This window comes from Drosophila sulfurigaster, chromosome 2L (assembly GCF_023558435.1).
Source record: "Drosophila sulfurigaster albostrigata strain 15112-1811.04 chromosome 2L, ASM2355843v2, whole genome shotgun sequence".
NCBI lineage: Eukaryota > Metazoa > Arthropoda > Insecta > Diptera > Drosophilidae > Drosophila > Drosophila sulfurigaster.
In genome coordinates this window covers 6,493,479-6,516,256 of record NC_084881.1, presented here as the reverse complement: position 1 = coordinate 6,516,256, position 22,778 = coordinate 6,493,479, and the positions used below count along the sequence as shown (strand labels likewise).

The following is a 22,778-nucleotide window of genomic DNA, read 5'->3' as shown; positions in this document are numbered from 1 at the left end:
GGGAAATGTTTCCTGGGTGCAAGTGCCACATTCCCCATTCCCCAGTTGCAACCCGCTCCCTTCTTTCCCCTTGCTCGACGATGCATTCGCTTTCCTAGTGTATTGGGAGAACTCCACAAGTGCCGACTACGCTCGTCGTTTGTTTTGCCCGTTGAGTGCAAATTATTTATGCCACATGCGAGACTCCAAACACACCTGCACCACAGCAACTTGCAATGCAATCAAAGCAAGCAACAACAAATAGAGAAAGCGAGAGATAGACAGACCGAAAGGCAGACAGAGAGAGAAAGAGAGAGAGAACGAGAGAGCGAGATGTAGAACAAAAGCCACATTGCCATTTTCCACTTTCCATTTTCACTCGAGTGCAATTTGGTGGCTTTGGTTTCTCTAACACTCGCGCCTCGGCCGGAAGTTGAAGTCTTTTGTTTTCATTTCCGTTATTTAATGCAAGTGCCATTGTTGTTATTGTTGTTGCATGTAGCGTTAACTTTGTTATTGTTGTTGTTGGCGTTTCTGTTGCCGTTGCCGTTGCCAGCTGCCTTGACTAACATAATATATGGCATTGTCCCCTCATGCCTCATGCCTCGTGATAAACCCGCTTTCAACAACTTTTAACGCCACAAACTTGTTGGCACCTACTTGTCCTTGCCGGGACTCCTTTCGCTCCTTTGCTGTCATCCTTTTCACCACTTGGCAGCACTTTTCAGCCAGCACATTTGCATTTCGCCGGATTCGCTTGGCTCCTTACGTGAACTTGCTTGTTTGCCTTTTCGACTACATTTTGAAAAATCTCACGCTTTCTGTCCTGTTCTGTTCTATTCTTGTTCTATGCTGCGCTGTGCTGTTGCTGTCTAAACGAAGTTAACCAGATTTTCATGTTCAGATAATGATTTTCGCTTTATTTGCATGAGATTCTCACCATCCCAGCGCTGTGTATTCTCCGGAATCTCTCTCCCATCTCTTTGGCAGTTCCAGGGACTTGTCGTTTGTTTAGATGCTGCATAAAATTTATTGCCTCCAATGTCGGTTAAATAAACTTTTGGAAAAAAGCTTTGGTTACCAAGAGAATCTACAATTGGTTTTCAAGAAATCGCATATTTCTGTGTGTATTAAATGGAAGTTTATGTTAAAAATAATAATATGATTATTATCAAGATGATTGCAATCCACTTTCGTGTAATTTTGTATTGTAATTGCTGGCTTCGTATAAGAGTTAATATAACACAAAATTGTCTCGGTTAAATATTATTGCAAACGATATTATTCCTTATGATATTGATTCCATTTTCGATAGTGTAATTAATATGTAAATATTATTTCATACAATATTATTATATGTGATAATCAATATCATTCCTTTTTCAATATTGTAACTATGTGAGGAATACAAATAAGTTCGGTTTTACAAAGTTAATTCATACTATGTATATGTAAATCTAAACTTAAGTTTTTGATAAATCTCTCTTATTCGATAATTAAGCTTTAGGCTAAGACTTGATTTACACAATGGGCTGTAGTATTCTTAATGAAATTGGCTTACATTGAAATTAACCTTGGTTGATCGTTTGCCCCCTAATCCTTAACCCGTTTGGACGCAACTTTCAGCTCAGCTGCATTTACGCTCAATCTGCCACACACTTGCCTTGACGGCCACAAATTGCTTTTTAATAACTCAACTAAGCCAAGTAAAACTGGCAAAACAACCTTAACAACAACAATGACTACAACCACAACAACAAGCTCTACAAACAACAACAACAGCAAGAAGAAGAAGAAGAAGCTTTGCTACTGTTTCAATTTTCCAACTGGCAGTTAAATGAAGGCAACAACAATCCACAAACTATGCAAAAGCAAATCTGTTAACTATCCCACCCAAAGCTGATTCCCCAACTTCTTCCTAAGCGTCTGCTCCTCGTCTATGCTGGGGAGTAAATCTCTGTTTTTGAATAGTTTCCCATACCAGGAGAGATTCCACCACTCGACCCGCCACGCACTGTCGAAACTTTAAAACTTGAGCAATTTGTGAATTTAGTGCCAAAGTTTCGCTTCATTTTTGTTTCTCCAGTTTTTCATTATCGTTTGCTGTTCGTTCTGTTCTGTTCTGTTCTGTTCTGTTGGGTTCACGTTCTCATCGAGTTGTTGTTGTTGTTGTTGTTGTTGTTATTGTTGCTGTTGATGCGGTTTCCAAATTGCGATTGTTGAGATTTTTGGGGGCAATTGCCGCTGCGACAGCCAAACGAGAAAAGGATAAACTGCTTTGAGAAATATTACAATCATTTGTCCAATATTTGAATGCCATATTCCTCCCTAATGGATAGCCGAGAAACTTTAAATGGATAAATCGTGCATACAGAGAGATATAAAGAAAACTTTTGTTAGAATACAATTTGTTACAGTTTAATGAATATAGTCTGTAATAAACTAATTCAACCACAAATATGACGATAAATAACGTATTAAAATAGGCCTTGGTGCGAATAAAAATCTGTCATGAATCATCTTGTTAATTATTGGACTAACAAGTAGAAAGCCACAGTTGAGAGTGCTCGACTGTGAGATATCCGCTACCTATTTTCAAGAAAAGCTAAGTATTTCGGTATTATTATAAAAATATGGCAGTTATATATTATATTTGGTATATCGATATACTATTACATTCAGAATATAACATATTCCAGATTGTCAATAAAACACAAGACTGCAGCAGACGCTCTTTGCCATCCAAATGTATTTATAAATTTTCAGGAATCACAAATAACGTTGTTATTATTATAAGTGCAACAAAATATACTCTAGCTTTAAAATTATACTTACTATTTAATTTTTCTAGTTTTGCGGAGGCATTAATTGGCTTAGCAAAAATCTAAAACAAACTTGATATGCGTGGAACAATAAGAATCTCTATTAGAGCTATAATATCGCATAGACTCTGAGATTAATTAATACTTTATGGGGGTCAGAGAAGCCACTTTCTGCCTGTTACATTCATTTCGTGAAGGCACACTCTGTACCCTTCTATCATTCCGTATGGGTAGCGGGTATAAAAATCGGGATAAATTCACCGAATTCAAACCGAAAAACTGTCGATATGTAAATCACAATACTTGTATGACAATACTTGACTCTTTCAACCAGGAAGTTCTTAGATTCTGCTATATCTTTTACCTTATTGTAAAAATGTTCTTGTTAAATTTAAAAATCGTTAAATTTAAAAAAAATTTAAATGTATAAGTTTCATATGAACAACAATATTCAGCTGCTATAATATCTATTTTATTGAAGATATACGAGTAAGCTTAAAACAATTTTATGTTACACATAACAAACCATTTTACAACAGAACAATTGCCAAATTTGAAATGAAAATTTTCAAAGAGCAGAATATTTCCAATTTTGTTATTCATACATTCCACTCTCTTTCCTTTCCTTTCTCCCATTATCCTCATTATGCTGGCGGACTCGTGCTCTGCACACCTCGCATCGTAAATAAACATTTAAGCAGTTATGACAACTACACTATCCTACACACAACACATACACAGACAGTGGCAGCCATGCATATGCAGACCGCTTAAGACTATGCAACATAAAATGGAACTATTAAGCAGCGCCACCAACGCAAAAGAGACAGAGACAGAGGCTGTCTGTCTGCCTGCAGCAGAAGCAACAACAATCATGAAATGTTCCATATGCAATGTGGCAGCCACAGCAACAGCAACAGCAACAACAACATCAACATCAACTGAGCGGCACATTTTCTTTTTGTGGTAATAAAAACTAATTAAATCTGCACGAATCGCATGCCAACAAGCAGCCTCTGTCTCTGTCTCTGTCTCTTTCTTCTTCTCACTCACTCTGATTGTTGTTTTCGTTGTTGTGGTTCGTGTCCCTGTCGTTGATGTTATCATTGTTGTTGTTGTTCTTGTTGGATGCAGTGTTGCAACATGTTTCAACACTTTGCGTCTGGCCAGGGCACAAACACTTCGGCGCCAGCCAAGGGGATTTCAAATCCACATTGAAAATTTAATAACCAAAAATTTGCAGCCGAGTTTCGCTTTGGCATATTTTTCGTTTTTTGTTTCCCTTTTCACTACAAAAATTGCAAAAGCGAGCAGAGCGCTCTCCTCCAAATAGTACTCTATCTATCTGTCGGGATATAGCTCTATCGTTGGTTTACATGCATGTAACAGGCACTAATTGTTGTTGTAGTTAGCTCTTATTGTTATACCCTGTGTAAATAGATTAAAAGTATTTTAGTGTGCGAAGTGATGACTAAAATTATTTTTATATAATTTACCAATAAATCTATTCGACTTTTGAATCAGCTCGCACCTCATAATAACATTAAATAACTTTAGATCAAAATATGAGAGTTTGAATTCAGTGTTATATTTAAGTCGGAATTTAAATGCATTGAAACAGATAGTTATAATATATTTAATATTAAACGAGACAAACAAAATTAAATACTTTGGTAGTTTAGTTTTATACTTTTTCTTTATTGCTGCAAAGTACTGTCAACACTAACTAACTTCAGAGGAATGAGTTTGAAACCAAAGTCGATATCAGTCCCGATATGTCATTAATCGATATTTATATATTGAATACATATCATTGTGGGATATGTATAGTAACAATTTCCAACAGTATTATACGAGTAGAGATAGAATTTTTGTAAGTATTAAATAAATAAATTGGTTAATGAAGTGTATTCACTTCTAAAAAGGCATAATTTAATTTTAAATTAATCTATGAAAGTTACATTTATAGAGTAGATGTTAGCCAGTCAAGTTAAGAGCAGCTTTGGCTTTCCTAATTGTTGGTGTTGTAACGGTTATTCATTTATGTTTTATGTGGCATTCTCGTCGAATGTTTTTTGGCACACAGCGGCGCTGACAAAAAACCTTTTGGCAGACAGTTGCAGTTGTGATTGTTGTTGCTCTTGTAATTATTATTGTTGCCACTTTGGGCCCGAGTTGTGCGAGCATACTTCTACTTCAACTTCTACTTGCTCTCCTTCTTGCTGTTAGCCACGGCTGCTAAGTAATAAGCAACCACAACAACAAGCACAACAAACGACGCAAAAGTGTCGACAGACGAAAATGTAATAAAATTGTTGGCAAGTCTGAAGCACAAGGTAGCGAGCATAAAGTGGAGGATGTTCTATATATATACGTATGTACGTATGTATAGTATATGTAGATGGGCTTCCCACGGCTGCCAAGTGCCCCAACGTCAGTACACAACGTCAAAGAACACTCACACACACACACACTTACACTCCATAATGGTGTTGTAATGCTCGTAAGCAGGTGTAATTGAATGGCCTGCTTTCCCCGCTTCCCGCTTCCTCATGAAAAACTCTCAGCGGAGTTTCCGCTTTTGGCACGAGACTTCAAGTGAGCGACGATGTCTGTGTTTCTACTTGTGTGCATGTGTGTGTGTGTGTGTGTGTGTGTATGGCTTTTCCTGCTGCAGGAAATTTCATATGCATTGTGGTTTGCCATTAAATGCGATAATTGTATTAATTGCCGCCAGTGTGCGAATTGTTGATGCGAGCACTGAAAGAGACATCCAAAAGTCACAATCTAAGTATAACTGTGAAATTAAATTGATATATCAATTTTCTATAGAAGACTTGTTACACTTATAATTATATTTATGTGAATTTATAAATAACTTAATGATACTGTCAAACTGGCATTAACAAGTTTTTTTAAAATAGTTACAAATCAAGTAAGCTACAGTTGAGTATGCTCGACTGTGAGACAACCGCTACCCATCGAAAAGTATTTCTTAATAGCTGAATAATAAGATCATACGTAATTCCTTTGAAGATAAATTATTTAAATATATTCAGTTAATGTTCGTTTATTTTTAAATGATTTCTAATTCAAAACAATTTCAAAAATGGGGTGTAAATTTAAAATTTACCGAGTTCCGAAAATATTCTATCCTTATTTTGACTTAAAGCTACAAGAGTTGTACTATTTTTACTATGCATTTAAATATCATAATTGATATCCGGAAATCCTAAAAAATATAGAAATTACAAATATAAATTAATATTAATAAATATTTGTTGTTGGCTGTAATTTATTTTGACAACTTAATAATGACCATATTAATTTCAGGTTAATTAACATAATTGATTATAATAATAGAGTAGGTATTTGATAGTCGAGCACACTATATTGTAAAATATTTGTAGAATGTTCCGCTTCACATTGTATGATACTTTTCGTAATCCCGATTAAAATACGATTTTAATGGAAATTGGTTCGATTTGAAGTATAAAGAGTGCTGTGATGTTGAAGAGCACACCAAATATTGCTTTTAAATTTCGTCGTTTCGTCATTTTTTGTAAATGCCATATTTCATTACTATTAAATGAAAACATGCTTAGAGTAATGGAATTCTTGTGAAGGGGAGCAGTAATTGTTTATTTTATTGCTAAAAGTTAAATAACATTTAATTATTCCGAATAGAGTATTAGCTTTTATAAAGTTGGCCCTTAACCAGTTTATTACCCATTCAAAAAACCACTTAAAATACCAGGAATGAAGGGTGTGAACTCATTAGGAGAGTGGCCCTTGGGTATCAAATGGTAATTTGATATTTTATTTACTCTACTTGTACATCAACACGAGGAAGGCATCCAATTGCTTACCTATTAATAGCCGAAACACTTTAAAATTAAATGCAAATTTGCCAAGGAAGCGGCAATAAAATACGGAAAAAGCCATTTATCATTTCAAACCACAGTCGCGACGCTTTTCTGACGCTGGCGTCGGCAGCCTGACAGCTTGAAAAATCCCACCCAGATAATGTCCAGCCAAACACAAGGTGTAGACACAAGTTTAATTTATATTTAAAACGGCAGCCAGAAATTGTTACTGCAACATCAGCTAGTTGCGAAATTAGATCAAAGAAAACGAAAAGATGAAATCTCAACTGATTTTTGTTGAGTTGGAAACGAAACGATGACGGCAAATTGATTGCCGCTGGGAAATCGACGCTTCTTGATTAAAATATGTAAATTTCATTGAAGTGATAAGGATAAGCGTTGTTCAGATAAGGATTCTTTTGCTTCAACAGCAGGTTTAAAATTATGAAAAATCGAAACCGCAACAAAACATGCTCTAAATGGCTCACTTGGTCAACGGTTGAAGTAACTGCCCAATATCATTACGATTACCAATTCCAATTCCAATCCCAGCCCCGAATTCAGTCTTTCGACTATCTTCCTGTTTTTCCTGATTGCCAGTCGCGATTTCCAAAGCAAACTTAGTTCTCCTTCCACGCAGACCTTTAAAGAGCCTAAGACTCGAAGTCGTTGCTAACAAGTCTAAGCTGCTTGCCACGAGGCAACCACAAATAATCTTGAGAGAAACCAGAAGGGGAAGCCGCAATAAAAAGCCAGTTATGGAGATGGGTTAACCAATGGGGAATGAGGATGAGGATGAAGCTCAAGCTGAAAGGGAAAAGAGGAACGATTGCAATTGCGATTGAATTCAAATTCCGATATTGCACTTCAAAGTCGAGTTGAAACCGAGACGAGTGAAAACCTGAAGCTGGCTTGAAGTGAGTTTCTTGTCTTGACTCAATCCCAATTCATCGCCATCCTCATCGTCGAAGTCGAAGACGTCGCCTCTTCAATTCTCATCGGTTTATGCTGTTAAGCTCGTTTGCCACGGCGCCAGTCGAGTGTGTTTCTCCTCCATTCAGCGCCCTCTTCAGTTTGTTTTGCCAACTGAGAGGGCGTGGCAAAGGAAGAGGGGCAGAAGGAAAGACAGACACAGAGAAAGAGATGAGGCATGAAGGACATTCGTGAATGCGAATGTGGCTGCTCCGCTTTGTTGTCGCCTTAAATATTTTATTGATGTCATTTCGACAATGGTCCAATGTTCACTTGGCTGCCCTCCTCTGGCTTGCAGTGCTTCGATGTTGAGTTGAATGTTTTATTGCTGCCTTGTTGATATTTTTATCATTCTTCTCTTCATCCTTATCCTGCTTATGGCTGTTTATAGCGCTTTAAATGTTGTTCTTTGCATCAGACTGCTGTTTTTGTTGTTTTGGTTTAAAAGCTCAAATCAAATCAAATTTGATTCGCCCCATTTGTGGCAATTACTTAGGAAGAAGGAGGAGTATGCATGAATTAGAGACTTGAGACCGGTTATCCAGTTGACCAACATAAATATTTATCTATTCAATTGCATAAAGTTATATAAGTTATTCCATGACCACGTTCCTGACTCTTGGATCGTGTGTTCCTTTGTGTGCCGATAAATTGAACAATTTTCCATTTATGCGAAATGCACTTACAACTTTTTCCTCCTACACACACAGACACACACGCACACTCCTGCACCATAAGTGGAATGCAGGACTTCTTTTGTGCAGGACACTTCATCCTTTTTCACATTCACCCTGTTGTTCGCATCCTTTAATAAACTGCTCGCATAAAGAATTGGGCGCAGATAAAAAGTATGGCAAACATGTTCCGCACGAAACTTTGCCACACATTCCTTTTTCCCTTCACCCACTTAGGAACTGTTGTTAGGCTGCCAAGGCAGGCAAAAAGTATTTTCCTTTGTTGTTGCCTCAAAAAGTATGCAATTCAGGTCATACTTGGGAGAATTTTTCCAATGGTAGTGTGGTAGATTAATAAAGAGGCATCTTTGCACTTTTCTATTTTCAATAGAAATTATTCATTTTTCAGGTGGCCAATAGCGAATGCTGCGCTTGTTTTCTTTGTACATCTCTTTTGGGGGTAATTTGTTTTTCCACTATTTGGCTTCATTTGTATTTATTTGTTGACTTTGTTAACTTGCTTCTCATAAATTTTGCTCGAATTTTATTCTTTTTTCTGCTCTAAGGAAATTGTCGTGAATAGTTCATTTCAGCATATTACGTTTACATTTGACTTATTTTTGTACGTTTTTTTTGTGTATTTTTCATTTTTTTTGTTGTTTGTTGGTTTTGCAAAACTTTGTCCAAGCTGCTGCGATTGCAGTTGCCAGTAAGATGACCTTTTGTTGTTCTTGTTGTTGCTGTTGTCAGTTGGTAGCAAAAAAAAATAATTTCCCCTTTATGCAGATGAGTCTAGTCCACGCTGTCCTTGTCGTTAGTGTTGGTGTTGGTGTTGCCAGTGTCGTCCTTTCACGTAATGAAATTGACATCTTGTGTCGCGATTTCAAGCTGATTTCGCGCTTTTTCCATTTTCTTTATTTCTTCCACCGTGCTTTTGTGGTGCTTGTTTTCCCATCAGCATGAAAAAAAATGCAAACAAGTTAACAGAAAATGCTACCGTTCTTCTGCCTCCTGCATTGCAATTCAATTTCCGCATTTGTTTGGCTTTTTAGTCTGACCTTTTAATAAATGAAAAAGGAATGCTTTAAATGCAGTTTATAAGCTCTATTAATGGCAAATCGAAATAAATTCTTCTCTCTTTTATTGCTATTTTTGCAGTTATTATCAAGCACAAATTCTTCGAAACTCTTATTTAACAGTCAGTTATAAAATACAATTTTTTTTATTATAATTCAAAGTCTATTCTTAAGACTCTTTATAGTTAGTTTTGCTGCAAATTGGTCTGGCATATCATATTTATAAACTGCATTAATTCATAATACCAGACAATAAAAATAGGGTTAGCGACTTTAAGAATTAAATGATTTGCACACCCTTAAATTATTTAATAACAAAAAAGAAGTGAGCAGCGATTCGCATCGATATGTTACTCTTCCCAATCAATTCGGTCAGTTGAGAATCCTTTTCATTGCCATGGCCACTAATAGGACAATGTTTGTTATGTCCTCTTGTCATTTTTGTTGTTGTTGTTGTTGATTTTGTTGTTGTTATTATTATTATTCTCTGGCAGCAGCAAACCCACAATGCGTCATTAACCATGGCAACAAGGCTGCGCTGCGACTGCACTTACATTTTTTTATTAAAAATTAAAGAAGAGTAATGAAATATGAATGTAAGGCTTGTGACACGCCCCTACGCACGTACACGACAATAATTAAATTGAATATGGCAATATTTTATGATTTTTATTATATATTTTATTTGTTGTTGCAATCACTTGAAAAATGTTGCGTGTAATAAAAAATAAATAAATTAAATGGCACAACAAATAAAATGCGGTCGTATTGCCTCAGTCCATGCTGTTGCAGAAGCTACCTCACACTCGCCAGAATAACTAATTGTTTATTAATGTAATGCACTTTTAATACCTTGTAACCAAGGCAGAAAGGGTATGCTTGAGATGGGCATTAAAACGAACCTGTTGAGTTTTGATTGACAATAATGCAACATTAGTTTGCATTGCGATATTTTGAAATTAATTATTTAAATAATATTTTTAAATCTCTGGATATTTAAATAACATAAAATAATGTTTCCAGCTCAAGAAATAAATTGCAAATTGATTTTAAATAATCGTAAATATAAATAATGGATATCCCTAGAACAAAAACTCGATCATATTTATTTTTTTTTGTTTTATTATTGTTTTAATGCATGTTTTTGGTTGTTCGTTGCAGCGTTGTTTAATTTGGTTGCTAATTAAGCATTTAACACATTCACTTGTGTATAATATTTGTTGTCCTCGATTTTTTTCGCTGTTTTTTAATTTGCTCACTTTCGAATTTGGCGTTGGAATATCAATTGATATGCGCCATTTAGTTTTTTTTTCGTTTGCAGTTACAACTCATTTCATATGCTTAAATACATGTTACATAGTTATAGTAGTGTATATATGTAAGTCTGTATATATCTGCATCTATATATATATATTTATATATCGATTTGTATATAGATTTGTGTCGTTAGCTATGCATTTTTACTCGTAAGTCATCAATATAATATAATATATTTAACACGTTTTTCTTCTTTCTGTATTTAAAGCAAAACACAGCTTGATAGCTTAAATGTTTAACATTTCCATTTGTTTTTGTTTTTACATTTAATATTAAGCTTTAGTTACATATGACTTATCTTAAGGCTTAGATATTTGCTTGTGATTCAACAAATCGAATTAAATTAGATGAAAAACTGTAATCTGTTTGGGAATGCACAACTCTTCAAAGAGAGTTTGAAGCGTAATTCTCTTTGGAAGTGATGTGGATTCTGGAAGTCTTAAAGCATATTTTAATATGTATAGCAAAGATTTGTTACGTCCAATTGAAGCCATTCACTTAGCAATCCCTATACATTTCGTTAGCTGTATTAGTCGTAAAGCATTTGACCACAGACAGCTTTTGTCAGCCTAAAATAACAGAGACGTCATCAACCATTAAATTAAAAATCTACGTAAACTGCAAATGCCTTGATATACTTACAACTTTCATTATTTTAATTCGTTTTCTATTCATATTTCTCATACATGCACTATAATTTAAATGATTTTAATTCTCGATATGTGTTTGGTTTTTCTTTTTCTTATATATTTTAGTTCCATTTAACGTTGCATACCTTAAGGCGTAACTAACTGTTTATATATGTGTGTGTGTGTGATGGTTCGAGGGGAAATTGGGTGCACAAAAATGCCTTTAGCGTTAAACGCTCAAATATATCATGGTATAATAATTAAAACATTACTCATCTTTCGATTTATGCGATGTCATTTCAATGTTTCAGCACAGCAATTAAGCAGAATGCAATAATCTTCGAAAGAGATGGTGAATTTTCCTACTCAGGTCTAAGCTAAGTTCATATTGGTTGTGGCTACACATTGGATTTCCATGCAGCAAGCTCTCTTTGGCTTTCTTGCATTTTGTTTCTTCGGGGGCGGATCATAACTAGGGTCTTCATTACTATTGGCTATACGAGTAAGTATCTGCTGTATATGTATAATATTCGTATATGTATTTGTAAGTATTTCATTCTAATTGTATCTGCTAGTTCGTCTCTCCTTAAGCCTTAACGCTAGTGAAGTACATCGTATGTTGTATGGATATGTAGCTATAAGATACATTTCGTTTTGGCTAACATACACTTAAGCTAAGCCTAGACCGCAACGTTATTAACAATGTTGGTAACAATACCAGCCACGCTATGGCCACCGAGCAGTTGGCATCGTCGCTGTCCCCATCACCGTCGAGGGCGGGGCCTGAGGGGCTGCCGTTTCCTGTTGCCGCATTTTGGGTTTTATCTAGGAAGGATTTTTGTTCTGATAAACCGATTTCATTCAAATTCGATTGATAGCGCGTATCTTGGGGTGTTTTATTGATGGAGTCGAGAACGAACATGAGAGGCAAGAGAAAGCGTTAGAGTTGTAGAAATGGGGCAGAGAGAGAGAGAGAGAAAGCGAGAAAGAGAAAGACAAAGGTGTTGAGGTAAAGTGAACAAGGTGCCAGGAAGGTTATGAACAACTGAACAACAGTTTCATTCACATAATACTTACTTTTATCCTGTCCATATATGGAACGCGTCGAATCGGAGTTTCCATAACCGATATTATTAATGCCACCCTCACCCCAATGCGATTCGGTTGTATAAAGTCCCGAAGAGGCTGTGGTTGGTGGATACGAGACTGCAAAGATATATTTAATATATATTAATATTTTAAAGTTTTACTAAGAATTTAAATTTGTTTTCCCCAGATGTGAGTTAAGGGTACAAAAATACAAAGACGTGTTGTTCCTTTTTTTCATTTGTTTTTTCATCGCCGCTTATTGTTTATGATTACTTTACATATTTTTATTTTTGTTCGTCAAATTTATTCCAATACTCAGTTGTTGCTGTTGCTGTTGCTGTTGCTATTCGCTATTTGCCTGCGCAATTTGCATACAAATTTATCAATTTTGACATTTTCAGCACGTTTCATTCTATTTGATTTCATCGTTTTGTGTTTTTTTTTTTTTCATTCATTATTTTATTTATTTAAATTTGGTGCCGTCTGTTGTTTTGGCCTCACTCCGCTCACTATGCGTATTTTATACGCCCGAGTTGATTACGCAAAATGCTAATTATTTGATATTTTCATTATGTGACAACACTCCCACGTTCCGTGTTGTATTTGTCTCCCATCTCCCACACAATCATCAACATGCAATTGCCCATATAATTAAAGCGCACTTCTCTCACAGTTCTCTGGCAACATCATCGATATTTTTCAATTAAAGTATGTTTCAATTATGCTGCCCCCGAAAATTTTCTGCTCGCTTGCCCATATTGCAACTGCGATATTCGCAGCGACTATTTCAAATATGTAAAATCATTTTGATTGTCAAACGCTTTTCAGTCATGATAGTACTTATTATATTAAATGTTCAATTTTCCACCGCAATCTCATTAGAATCTAATTAAAGCTTTGATTTGCATTCCCTTTTAAAATGGTTTCAGTTACCAGAGCACTTTGAATTATTCAAATGTGCATTAAAAATAACAGATTCTCTTCTCAAAACTTAGCATTATTTTATTAAATTGTGTGAAATAAAATTGAGATTCCACACTACCTTATTTCAATTCAATTATTTATAATTACACTCTGAGTTGTATTTAAGTTAATTGCACCATCGACAGGAAGCATTACCTTCAATATTTTGGCAACTTTAAGCTGCCCTCAGCAAATCCATCACGTAATTAAACTAAAAACGTGATATTAACTCTCAACTTGAGCTACAAAATTGAAGCGTTGCAAAAGCAAAAGCAAAAAAGAAACTAAAAACGAGGGAGAATACGTTACATGCTCTCTACGCCATTGAAGGGATAGAAATTTAAGTTTCTGTGAGGTTTGCAGCTCATGTGATTCTTACCCCAGTTCTAGTCTCAGCCGCAGTCGGAGTCTTTTCTCCTCTTCTCCTGCTATTGGGAAAAACTTCTGTCACGACAATCCTAGAGCCAGGACCAGCCCAGCCAATTCCACACCTCAACCAGAGCACGTGACTTGATTTTCAGTGGCTTGATTATGGCTCTGAGCAGCTGCCATAGCACACTTTGTCTGGTTCTCTCTATTTCAGATCGCCAACCCTGAACCAAGTACCCAGTAGGGTATTCAAAGGTGTTAAGAATTCGTCTTAGCACATCTTCATTTCCTTCCTCTCTACTGTTTTTTGCCCGAAATAAAACTGAGCTGTGCTTGGCCGCTGGTCAGCAGCGTGTCAGGCAATTAAGTCAACCCATTTGTGGGCCATTGTGGTTGAGATTTTCTTTGTTCTGGCTTTTTGTGTGTGTTGCCTGGAGTTGCTTTGTTCGCCTCAATGGATAAATGGCTGAAATTTGTCAATTTGTGTTAGGGCCAATGCGGCAGTTTCTCAACTCCCCAACCCAGCCATTGGACATGAATCTCTTAATTAGCCGCATTGGCTTAAAGCCCTAACAAGACTCATTAGAGGTGAACAGTATTTCATGTTAAAATTATTACTTTCATCTGTTTGACTTTGAAGTAGAAATGAACTGAGCATCAGCCTCAATTAAAACATTTTATTATAATTCGCTGTTTTTTTAAGTGAGTAGCAAACTTCTCGCTCTGCAAGTTGCTTGCAAGCAAACATTGCAAAAGATGCTAGCGATGCATTCCAAACCAAAACTACTGCACCATGTGGCGTATGCGCAACATATTTTGCTCAACTGTCTCGTGATGTTTTTGCAACTTTTGTTTGGCAAACAATTAAAAATACATTTGATGGCAACTTTTCAACAAACTGTCTATGTGTGTGTGTGTGTGTATATGTGTGTGCTGAGTGCTTAATGGTGTCGCAGCCAGTGAATTTTTGAGCAGTTATTTACTTACCATACAGTCGTATAATGCCATCAGTTTCGCCTCTGGGATTCTTGGCTACACATTTATAGATGCCATCATCGCCGCTTCCCACATTGATAATTGTGAGTTTCATATGCGTTTTATAAGCAGGCACGCCGACACTTGATTCGACTCTAAAAACATGAGAAAAAAAACCGATATTTTCATTTCAGTACTACTTTCCTACTTTTATCATTCACTCACTTGTATTTGTATGAATCGTGTATGATTGGTCCCTCGCCGCGTGTCCAGTAATTCAGAGAGGTTGGATGCGCCTCCGTAAAACATTCGATGGTGACATTGAAACCTTCGGGCGCACCAACCAATTGATGTGGTATCAGCAGCATGGGTGGAACTGTAAGCGAATGATTATATCGAAATATAATATTGTCCAAATAAAAATAATAACAAGTGAGAAAGTTACAATCGAGTGTGCTCGACTGTACCTATTTAAAAAAAGTAAAACAATATAAAATATACCGCCAAAATCTGGTATGTTGATATAGTACATTCAAAATATATTATAGATTTCAAAATATACCACATTTATGTTAATTATTTCAAGATTTAAAGTTACTCTCCTTATTAAAACTATAGAATATTCTGAATTGTGACTTATGTCGACTTCATTTTCAACTGCTAATTATAGTGGTTTATTTTTTGTTTGCTACAAGTATAAGCTTTGATAATGTAAACTATTGTCACTCATTGGCAGCACTTTAGGGATTTTCAAAGCACTTGTTTACCACGCTGTTAAACACTTCAGCTCAGATAATGACCACTCACCTCACTTAACCCGTTGACAAGTTAATTAAGTTGCGCATTTTGTCATACTTAAGCCGCGTGATACTTAATACACTTTTGATTAAGGTAACTGGGAAAAAAAATGTTCTGCCGTGGAAGCAGAACAAACCCATCAAAAGGCAGCCTTAAGCTCAGGTGCTTGACGATACTTTTCATAAACATAAAAACGACGCTAATTTGTGTCCAAGCTGATTAAAATTTCAATTGGTTGGGGGCAAAGGGAATTATCAGCTTACAGCGTAGAGTGCTTGGCGAAGAGAAGCTGTGAAAAACCCTTCAGGTTTGAGCCGCAGCTTAATTGTCAGCTCGTGGCGGGCATAAATCAACAAAAGGTAAAACAGACAGCGAAATGACAAGCCAAATGAAAGAAGCAAGGCTGAATGGAGGATACATTGTGTGAAGCCCAGGCATTTTTTGTCCTCGTTCTAATGATGATGACAGGCCGAGGCTGAGGCTTAGTTTGAGTCTGAGGCTGACAATAACTATGGAAAATGCACAGAAGAAAAAAGATATTCATTAGTGCTCATTGAGAGAATGTGAAAAAATGGAAAACTGCGACTCGCATTTAATATCTTAATTAAAACTGTGCGCAGTGCTGCACATGAATTGTGGGCAGAACTTGTCACAGATCTCAACGTTCTCTTTTTTTTTTTGTAATTTTGGGAGGACATTGACAAAATATTCTATAGGTGTCTTTTATATAATTACAAGGCGCAAGAACTCAACAGATGTACGCAAATAACAAACAGTCTGAAAGACTGAGGATGAAACTGAAAAACAAGCCAAGCAAAATACTGAATAATGCTATTCATAAGATTTTTCATGAGATGCATTCGCTGAGAGAAAAAATAGTTTTCTGTTTTCTATTTTCTTTTTTTGTTAAGTTTTCTTTTTACCTACTTTCAATGTGTGAGTTGTGTGCGAACTGTAGCGAACTTTCTCATGGGCAAAGAAAAGGCGCAGCCTCCTGACTTGCCGACTTGCCTCTCAATTTAAATGAAAATCAGTTGCATAAAAAATTATACTTAAGATCTGGCCCGACTTGCATTTGCATAAACCAGAGCGCCATAGAGCCAGCACCAGAACCAGAACCAAAACGAGAACACAACCAGAAACCAGAGAAAAACGACAGAACTGTTGGACGAGCCAAACAACTAGTAGAATGTATGCATAAATTGGACTTGAAACTTTGTTTGTCAATATGCAGACAGGAGGGAAAACTTATAAACTTACCAAAATGAATTAAAGAGATTGGCTTGCTTGTGCTTTACTCTGGTCAGAAGAGGTCACCACTTACGACTATGAAAAATGCTCTAATAATATTATTCAGTCTGGGAACCACAACGAGCTGCAAGTTTACCAAAGGTCTTGCATATTATTTCAATCAAGGAGACTGCAATTTACTTTCCGAATGAGATTCTCAAAAGTTCTTTTTGAAAATCAAAATTATTTGACAAATATTTGTAATTGTAATCACAAATAAACATTATTTATTCTAAATAATTAAACATTCTATTTGATAAAAAGGGCTGTAGGTGTTGGGTATTAATTGCTTTGCCAAACAATCTATTATACTCTATAAAATATTCTTAATATATTTATTAAAAATAAAATTATAAAATTAAAAAAAAAAAAAATTTTAATTAAATTAATTATTAAATTAAATTAATTAAAATTATTTATTAAATATATATTTTTAAATATATATTTATAATATATTTTAATATTTTTACTAGATCTGCGAAATATATTATTGTTTCGTCAGTCAACTAATTTAATATATTTTAAAGATAATATAATATAATTTTTGGGTATGAAATATCTCACACTAGATTGTAGCTTTCTTACTTTAATTAATCTGATCATCTAATCAATAGTTTTGTATATCTCTATATGTTATTTAAATTCTCTAATTTCCAGATATTTAACCAAATCAAAATACAATCAACTAAATGCCATCATCATCATCTTGGCCATTTGCTATTACACTAATTCCGCAAACATTGTTCCAACATCCTTTGTTGCAATCAATTCGTCCTCTTTCTACTCTTCCAACAAAGGTATACAGAGTTTAAGTGAGGTCCTCGAGTGCCATGGTCCACAATTTTGCCGCACTCCAAGCTCGTAACGAGGCTTCATTAACTGCTAATTTTCAAGTTGTTTACACTCGGCAATGGCACCTTGCAATTTTCTCTAGAAACTGCCAGACAAAACTGTCACTCAATGTCCAACTGACTACTGAGGTGAAAACAGCAAGCCACTCAGCGACCCCTTCTCCTCACCACTCCATTTACTTCTTCGTGCTGGCCAGCAACTGCCAGGCTAAATTATTGTTGACTCAAGTCCTTTTTTATAGTAGCTAGTAGCTACCTGACTCGCCACTGGCCACTTAGCAGCCTCGCTAGCTGCTGCTGCCCTCGACTTCTTTTCAGCTTTCACAATATTGTCGCCACTCAATTGTAATTTAAATCAGTGCCAAGGAGTGGGCAGGAAATGCTTGTCGTGTTGACTGTCTAAAGTCACTCCCAAAGTCGAGTACTTTTCTGATAGACTTTACTCTTACAACGGGCATAGAAATTTTGTGTCTTGTTTGAAAACATTTTAACTTATTCAGCGTTTTCCAAGTCAAAGAACAACATCTAAAAATGCTGTAGAGTTTTGTTTATATTTTATGGAGTTAATATTAGCTTATTTCTTTTAATCTAAAATTAGTGAATTCAATATATATATATCATAATTAGCATAACAAACGTGAACGTATATAGTTTTAAATATCCTTCACGTTGTTGTATGCTCACTCTTTATCTGTTCATTCGGTGTGGTTAGCGCGTAAGGAAAATATAAGCTAATTCTACATATGTACATATACGTATATTTAAATCAAAGTCAATGTTGTTCTATTTGGAAACGGTTATTGACAATCAAATACTTTTCATCTAAAACTAATACGCAGTTAGTGCGTTAGTTCCAGTTGAGTTTTGATCTCTGTCTGATCTGGTCATTGGCATTTTAAAGCTCTGTTAAGCAGCGACAAATTGTATAAAAAGCACAACGAAATTATATCAATGCTGAAGTATCTGGCTTGCATACCAAATTAGCTGCTTAAGTTGACGATTTGAAAGGCAAACGGAGACTTGCAGAAACTGGGAATCGCTTTTTACAAGTGGCGCCAGGTTAAGGGTCGTTCCCAGCATATGTTGCCCCATACAAGTAGTATGTCCTGCTGCTGCACAAGCCAAACAAATCAGTATGCAGTCAGAAATGTAAGAAACAAACTCGTCTACACACACACTCACACTCAAGCACACACACACACTCGGAACGGAAACAGTAGCTGAATTTGTTGCTTCCTGTTTGTTAAGCAACGCACGCCACAATAAATGTACAAATACTGAGCAAACGAGAAGAGAAAGTGGGGAGTGAAGAAACACGAAGCGAGAGAGGAGGAGCTATATATGTGTCCTGGCTAAAGGACATATGCAAGCTGTCACAGTTGTTTTAACAAATTGTTTGGGGAGGTTCAACACACACTTTTTCTATGAGCAAAAATGAATTGGAAATTTGTTTCTCCTTTTTCAGCTTTTCCTACAAATTGTTGAACAGCAACATTTTTCAAAATCAGCGTACGATTTCATATTTATTTTTTATATTAGAGCAAAAGTCGTTTCCAAGCACTACTTTTCGTAGATTGCTCTGTGAATCATCTATTGGCACATCAAGTCGAAATACTCAAATTGCATTTTGTGGCTTCTCCAACTGCTCGTGCTCTTGTACAAAGTGCATACAAATTGTGGCATTAAAACAGGCACCAGATTATTTCTGTTAATTGTGTGCTCATCTATACAAGAAGATTGCCCCAGTTGCTGTACTTAAAGCAGAGCTCGTGAATTTTTAGATAAAACTCTATCGAATAGATTTAAAGGACTATCTCAGTTAGATATATTAAATAGATTATTTGAATCTTCAATATATCTTGTCTTCTAATACTTAAATGGCTTAGCTGGCATAAAAGTTATAAAAGTTCTGTTAAATCATACATAATTATTTAAAACAAGTAAGAAATCAACAATCCCCAATTTTTCATAAAAGCAAATCAGTGTAAAACGGTATTATCGATAAAACATATTATATCAAATTAATGTACTGACACAACACTAAAATATACCAATAAATATATTTTGCAGATCTAGTATATACCACTACATTCACAATATTCTACAGAGTTCGAAATATACCGGATTATTAGGCAAGCAACAATTGTAACCGATCTTCTCCAAATAGAACTATCGTTTGCATAACGTAAAACTTAAAAATTTTAAATAAAGACTGCAGTTATCATTATTTCATAAAAATAAAAGTATCATTTTAATTTAATTTCTTATTTTACAATAAGTTTATGAATAATATTATGCAAAAAACGAAATATATAATTGAACTAATACCCTAACACTTTTTAAAATATTGTATGATATTTTGTATTGATTACCCATCTCAAGCCAATTACATTTTAAAATGGAATACTTCTGTAAAATAATTTCCACGTTCGATTTCAATGCTTCTACACAACAGAATACAACAAATCTGTGTTAGCTTTTCTTTCTGGCCTTTTTAGAGTAGTGCTTCTCGCCCTTTCTCTCCATCTTCTACGTGTCCCATTTTTTGTGCAGCAATCAGGCATTTGCTGGTGGCTTTTTTATGGCTCAGCTCTGCACACGTGTAATTTGTATTGCGCTTTTTTATTTGCCGAATGGGAAGCTAGTGCATATGCAGTGGTTACTGGACGGGTTGTTGGTCTGCGCTGGTTTGATGGGTATTGGATACTAGCGAGTGGTTACTTGTTACTACATAGTGTTGCCCTTTGGCCTTTGGTTTTGTTTGACTGTCGCTGGTTTGTTTTGTTAGCGACCCAGCGAATGTCGTGCTCAAAACAAAAATAGATTTATGCTTGCGGCATTTTTAAGTGACAGCAAACGAGCAAATTTTGTGTGACGACTGAGCTGCCTGCCTGCCTGCCTACCTTGCCCCTCCACCCTCCATCCTCTACCACACACACTCCCTCAATTGTTGGCCGCCTTTCTGCTGACATGACAGCACACGGACAACATGTGATATGACTGTCGCTTGTAATAAATCTTAAAAAAGAAAACTGCACAGTGATTTCGAGTATGCGCTTTTGCGTACATTTTTTTCTGGGATTTTACAAACTACTGCGGCAGCCACAAGTGGTGCCACAAATTGCAATCAGCTCAGCACAGTGGGCTTTGCATGTTAGCAGTTGAAGTGCATCAATTAAAAATTAAAACATTCTATCTCTGGATAATGGTGAACCGAATTCGATTTGCAAATATAATTGTTAAATTATTAAATATTGTTATCAATAGCACTTGCTAAAAATGCATTTTTTCAAGCTGTTTGAAGTCCAATCGAAAAGATTGTGAAAATATTTCAAAAAATATATTAGTTCATTATAACTAAATTTGCTAAAACATATTATATTTATAATTCATTAAGTATCTTAGTCAAAAGTCATGTTTTTTCTAATAGAAAACTTTTTCAAAGCTAACATTAAAGTTCGACTTAAACATTTTTACGTAATTATTATCACTATTAAAATTGTAAACTGTAAGGTAAACTCATTTATTAAAGTTAAAGTACCAATAACATGATTTCTGTCATCGTTGCAGTCATTTTAACCACTGTCAGATCAACTTTAATCCACATCCGCGAAATGGAAATTTGAGTTGCCCGGACAACGGTACAAATAACACTCGAACGTGAGGACTACATATATTCGTACTATTCCTATGCGAGAGCACTTCTACTTTCTGGTCCACAAAAATCCGAGAGTACAAATTCATAAACGCAGTTTTTGTTGGCCAACAAACGATGTTGGTCAACACACGTAACACGTAACGTAAAATAAATTGAAAATCGTTGTCGAACTGCGGAGACCAATGCATAAACTATAAAACAGTGTTTAGTTTTTCGGTAAATTTTTCAGAAAAATCTCGAGCTGTAACAAAATTGTTAACGCAGCGTGCAGCGAGCTGTGAGTGCTTAGTAAATGTTGCTACAAAAAATATGGTCAGCAACATGCAGAGAGAAAGTGAAAAGAGTCACTTTATCATTTTGCCATGACAAACAGTCATATATAGTACGTGTATTCCCCTCCCTCGATTGTCCCCACGTTTATACTCACAGTCCACGCTGACTTTGATGCGCTTGGAAACCGTGGGTGGAACCCCATTGGATGCAATGCAGAGATAGGCGCCCATGTCCAGGCGAGAGATGCGAGTTATCTCCAGCGTATCACCCTCCCATTCGTTCACTGCAATGCGAGACGGGGGAGACGGGGGGAGGAGGAGAAGTCAGTCAGGAATTGGTGTTAAATGATTGATGCTCAATGGAGCCTGTCCGATGCGCTTGCGTTTGCACTTACCTATGTGATTCTTATTGATGGCTATGCGCGAATTATCATCACGTTTCCATTTGATTATGGGGCGGGGACTACCGCTGGCCCGACATCTCAGCGATATGTTGGCACCCTCGCGAACTATGACATCGCTGGAGCTGAGCGAGTCATCGATATTCGGTGGCACTGTAAATAGTTTTGAATGCGAAAGCCAAATGAATAATGTGCTAACTCTTGGATCAGAATCAAAATTTATTCTAGCTAGCTAAATGGTTGTACCCGTAATCCGCTTAAATACCACCAAAACAAACCACACGCCCTTTGGCATTCAACTGGTCATCATGAAGCCCATTTAAGATTAAAGACCCCGCCAAACCCACGCATACATACATACATACATATATAATAACATAATATCGTAAATATTTGCCACCATTATTCGCTCAACTCTCGCAATGGGCAGACCAACAAAACATAGTACCATAGTAGTAGCATTTTAAGCGGCCAGTTAAAATAGGTGATAAATTGCATTGTTTGTTGGCGTCAATTTGGTTGCAACAGGAAATTGCAATTGCAACTGAAATGTTTTCAATTTCGATTCGCAGCATTCAATATGCATTTCATAATTATTCCTGTAATTGTGCAATTGCTGCACAATATCAATGCAATATTGTTTCCACTCGAATCAAATGGTAAAAGTCACTTTAACATTGCTTAATGTCTGCAAACGATTACGCTTAGCTCCACTCAGGTGAAGTTAGCATATTATTTATTTATTTATATTTATTTTTTGTAGTTAATCTCATTTTA

At 35.9% G+C, this 22,778-nt stretch overlaps 1 protein-coding gene across 3 annotated transcripts in view; it reads right to left on the bottom strand.

Moving 5' to 3' along the window:
* Positions 1–10,485: 10,485 nt before the first annotated feature.
* The window catches only part of LOC133850071 (lachesin), a 32,783-nt gene continuing 20,490 nt past the window's right edge, over positions 10,486–22,778 (bottom strand). For 2 of the 3 annotated variants that reach the window (XM_062286035.1, XM_062286036.1), the window contains exons 5-10: positions 21,996–22,154; positions 21,756–21,884; positions 14,957–15,107; positions 14,744–14,886; positions 12,413–12,541; positions 10,486–12,220 (exon numbers count right to left, since the gene is read on the bottom strand). In XM_062286035.1, the coding sequence (XP_062142019.1) occupies positions 11,994–12,220; positions 12,413–12,541; positions 14,744–14,886; positions 14,957–15,107; positions 21,756–21,884; positions 21,996–22,154 (938 nt within the window). In that variant the 3' untranslated portion in view covers positions 10,486–11,993. The remainder of the gene's footprint in view (positions 12,221–12,412; positions 12,542–14,743; positions 14,887–14,956; positions 15,108–21,755; positions 21,885–21,995; positions 22,155–22,778) is intronic. The other variant, XM_062286037.1, reaches the window with a different exon arrangement.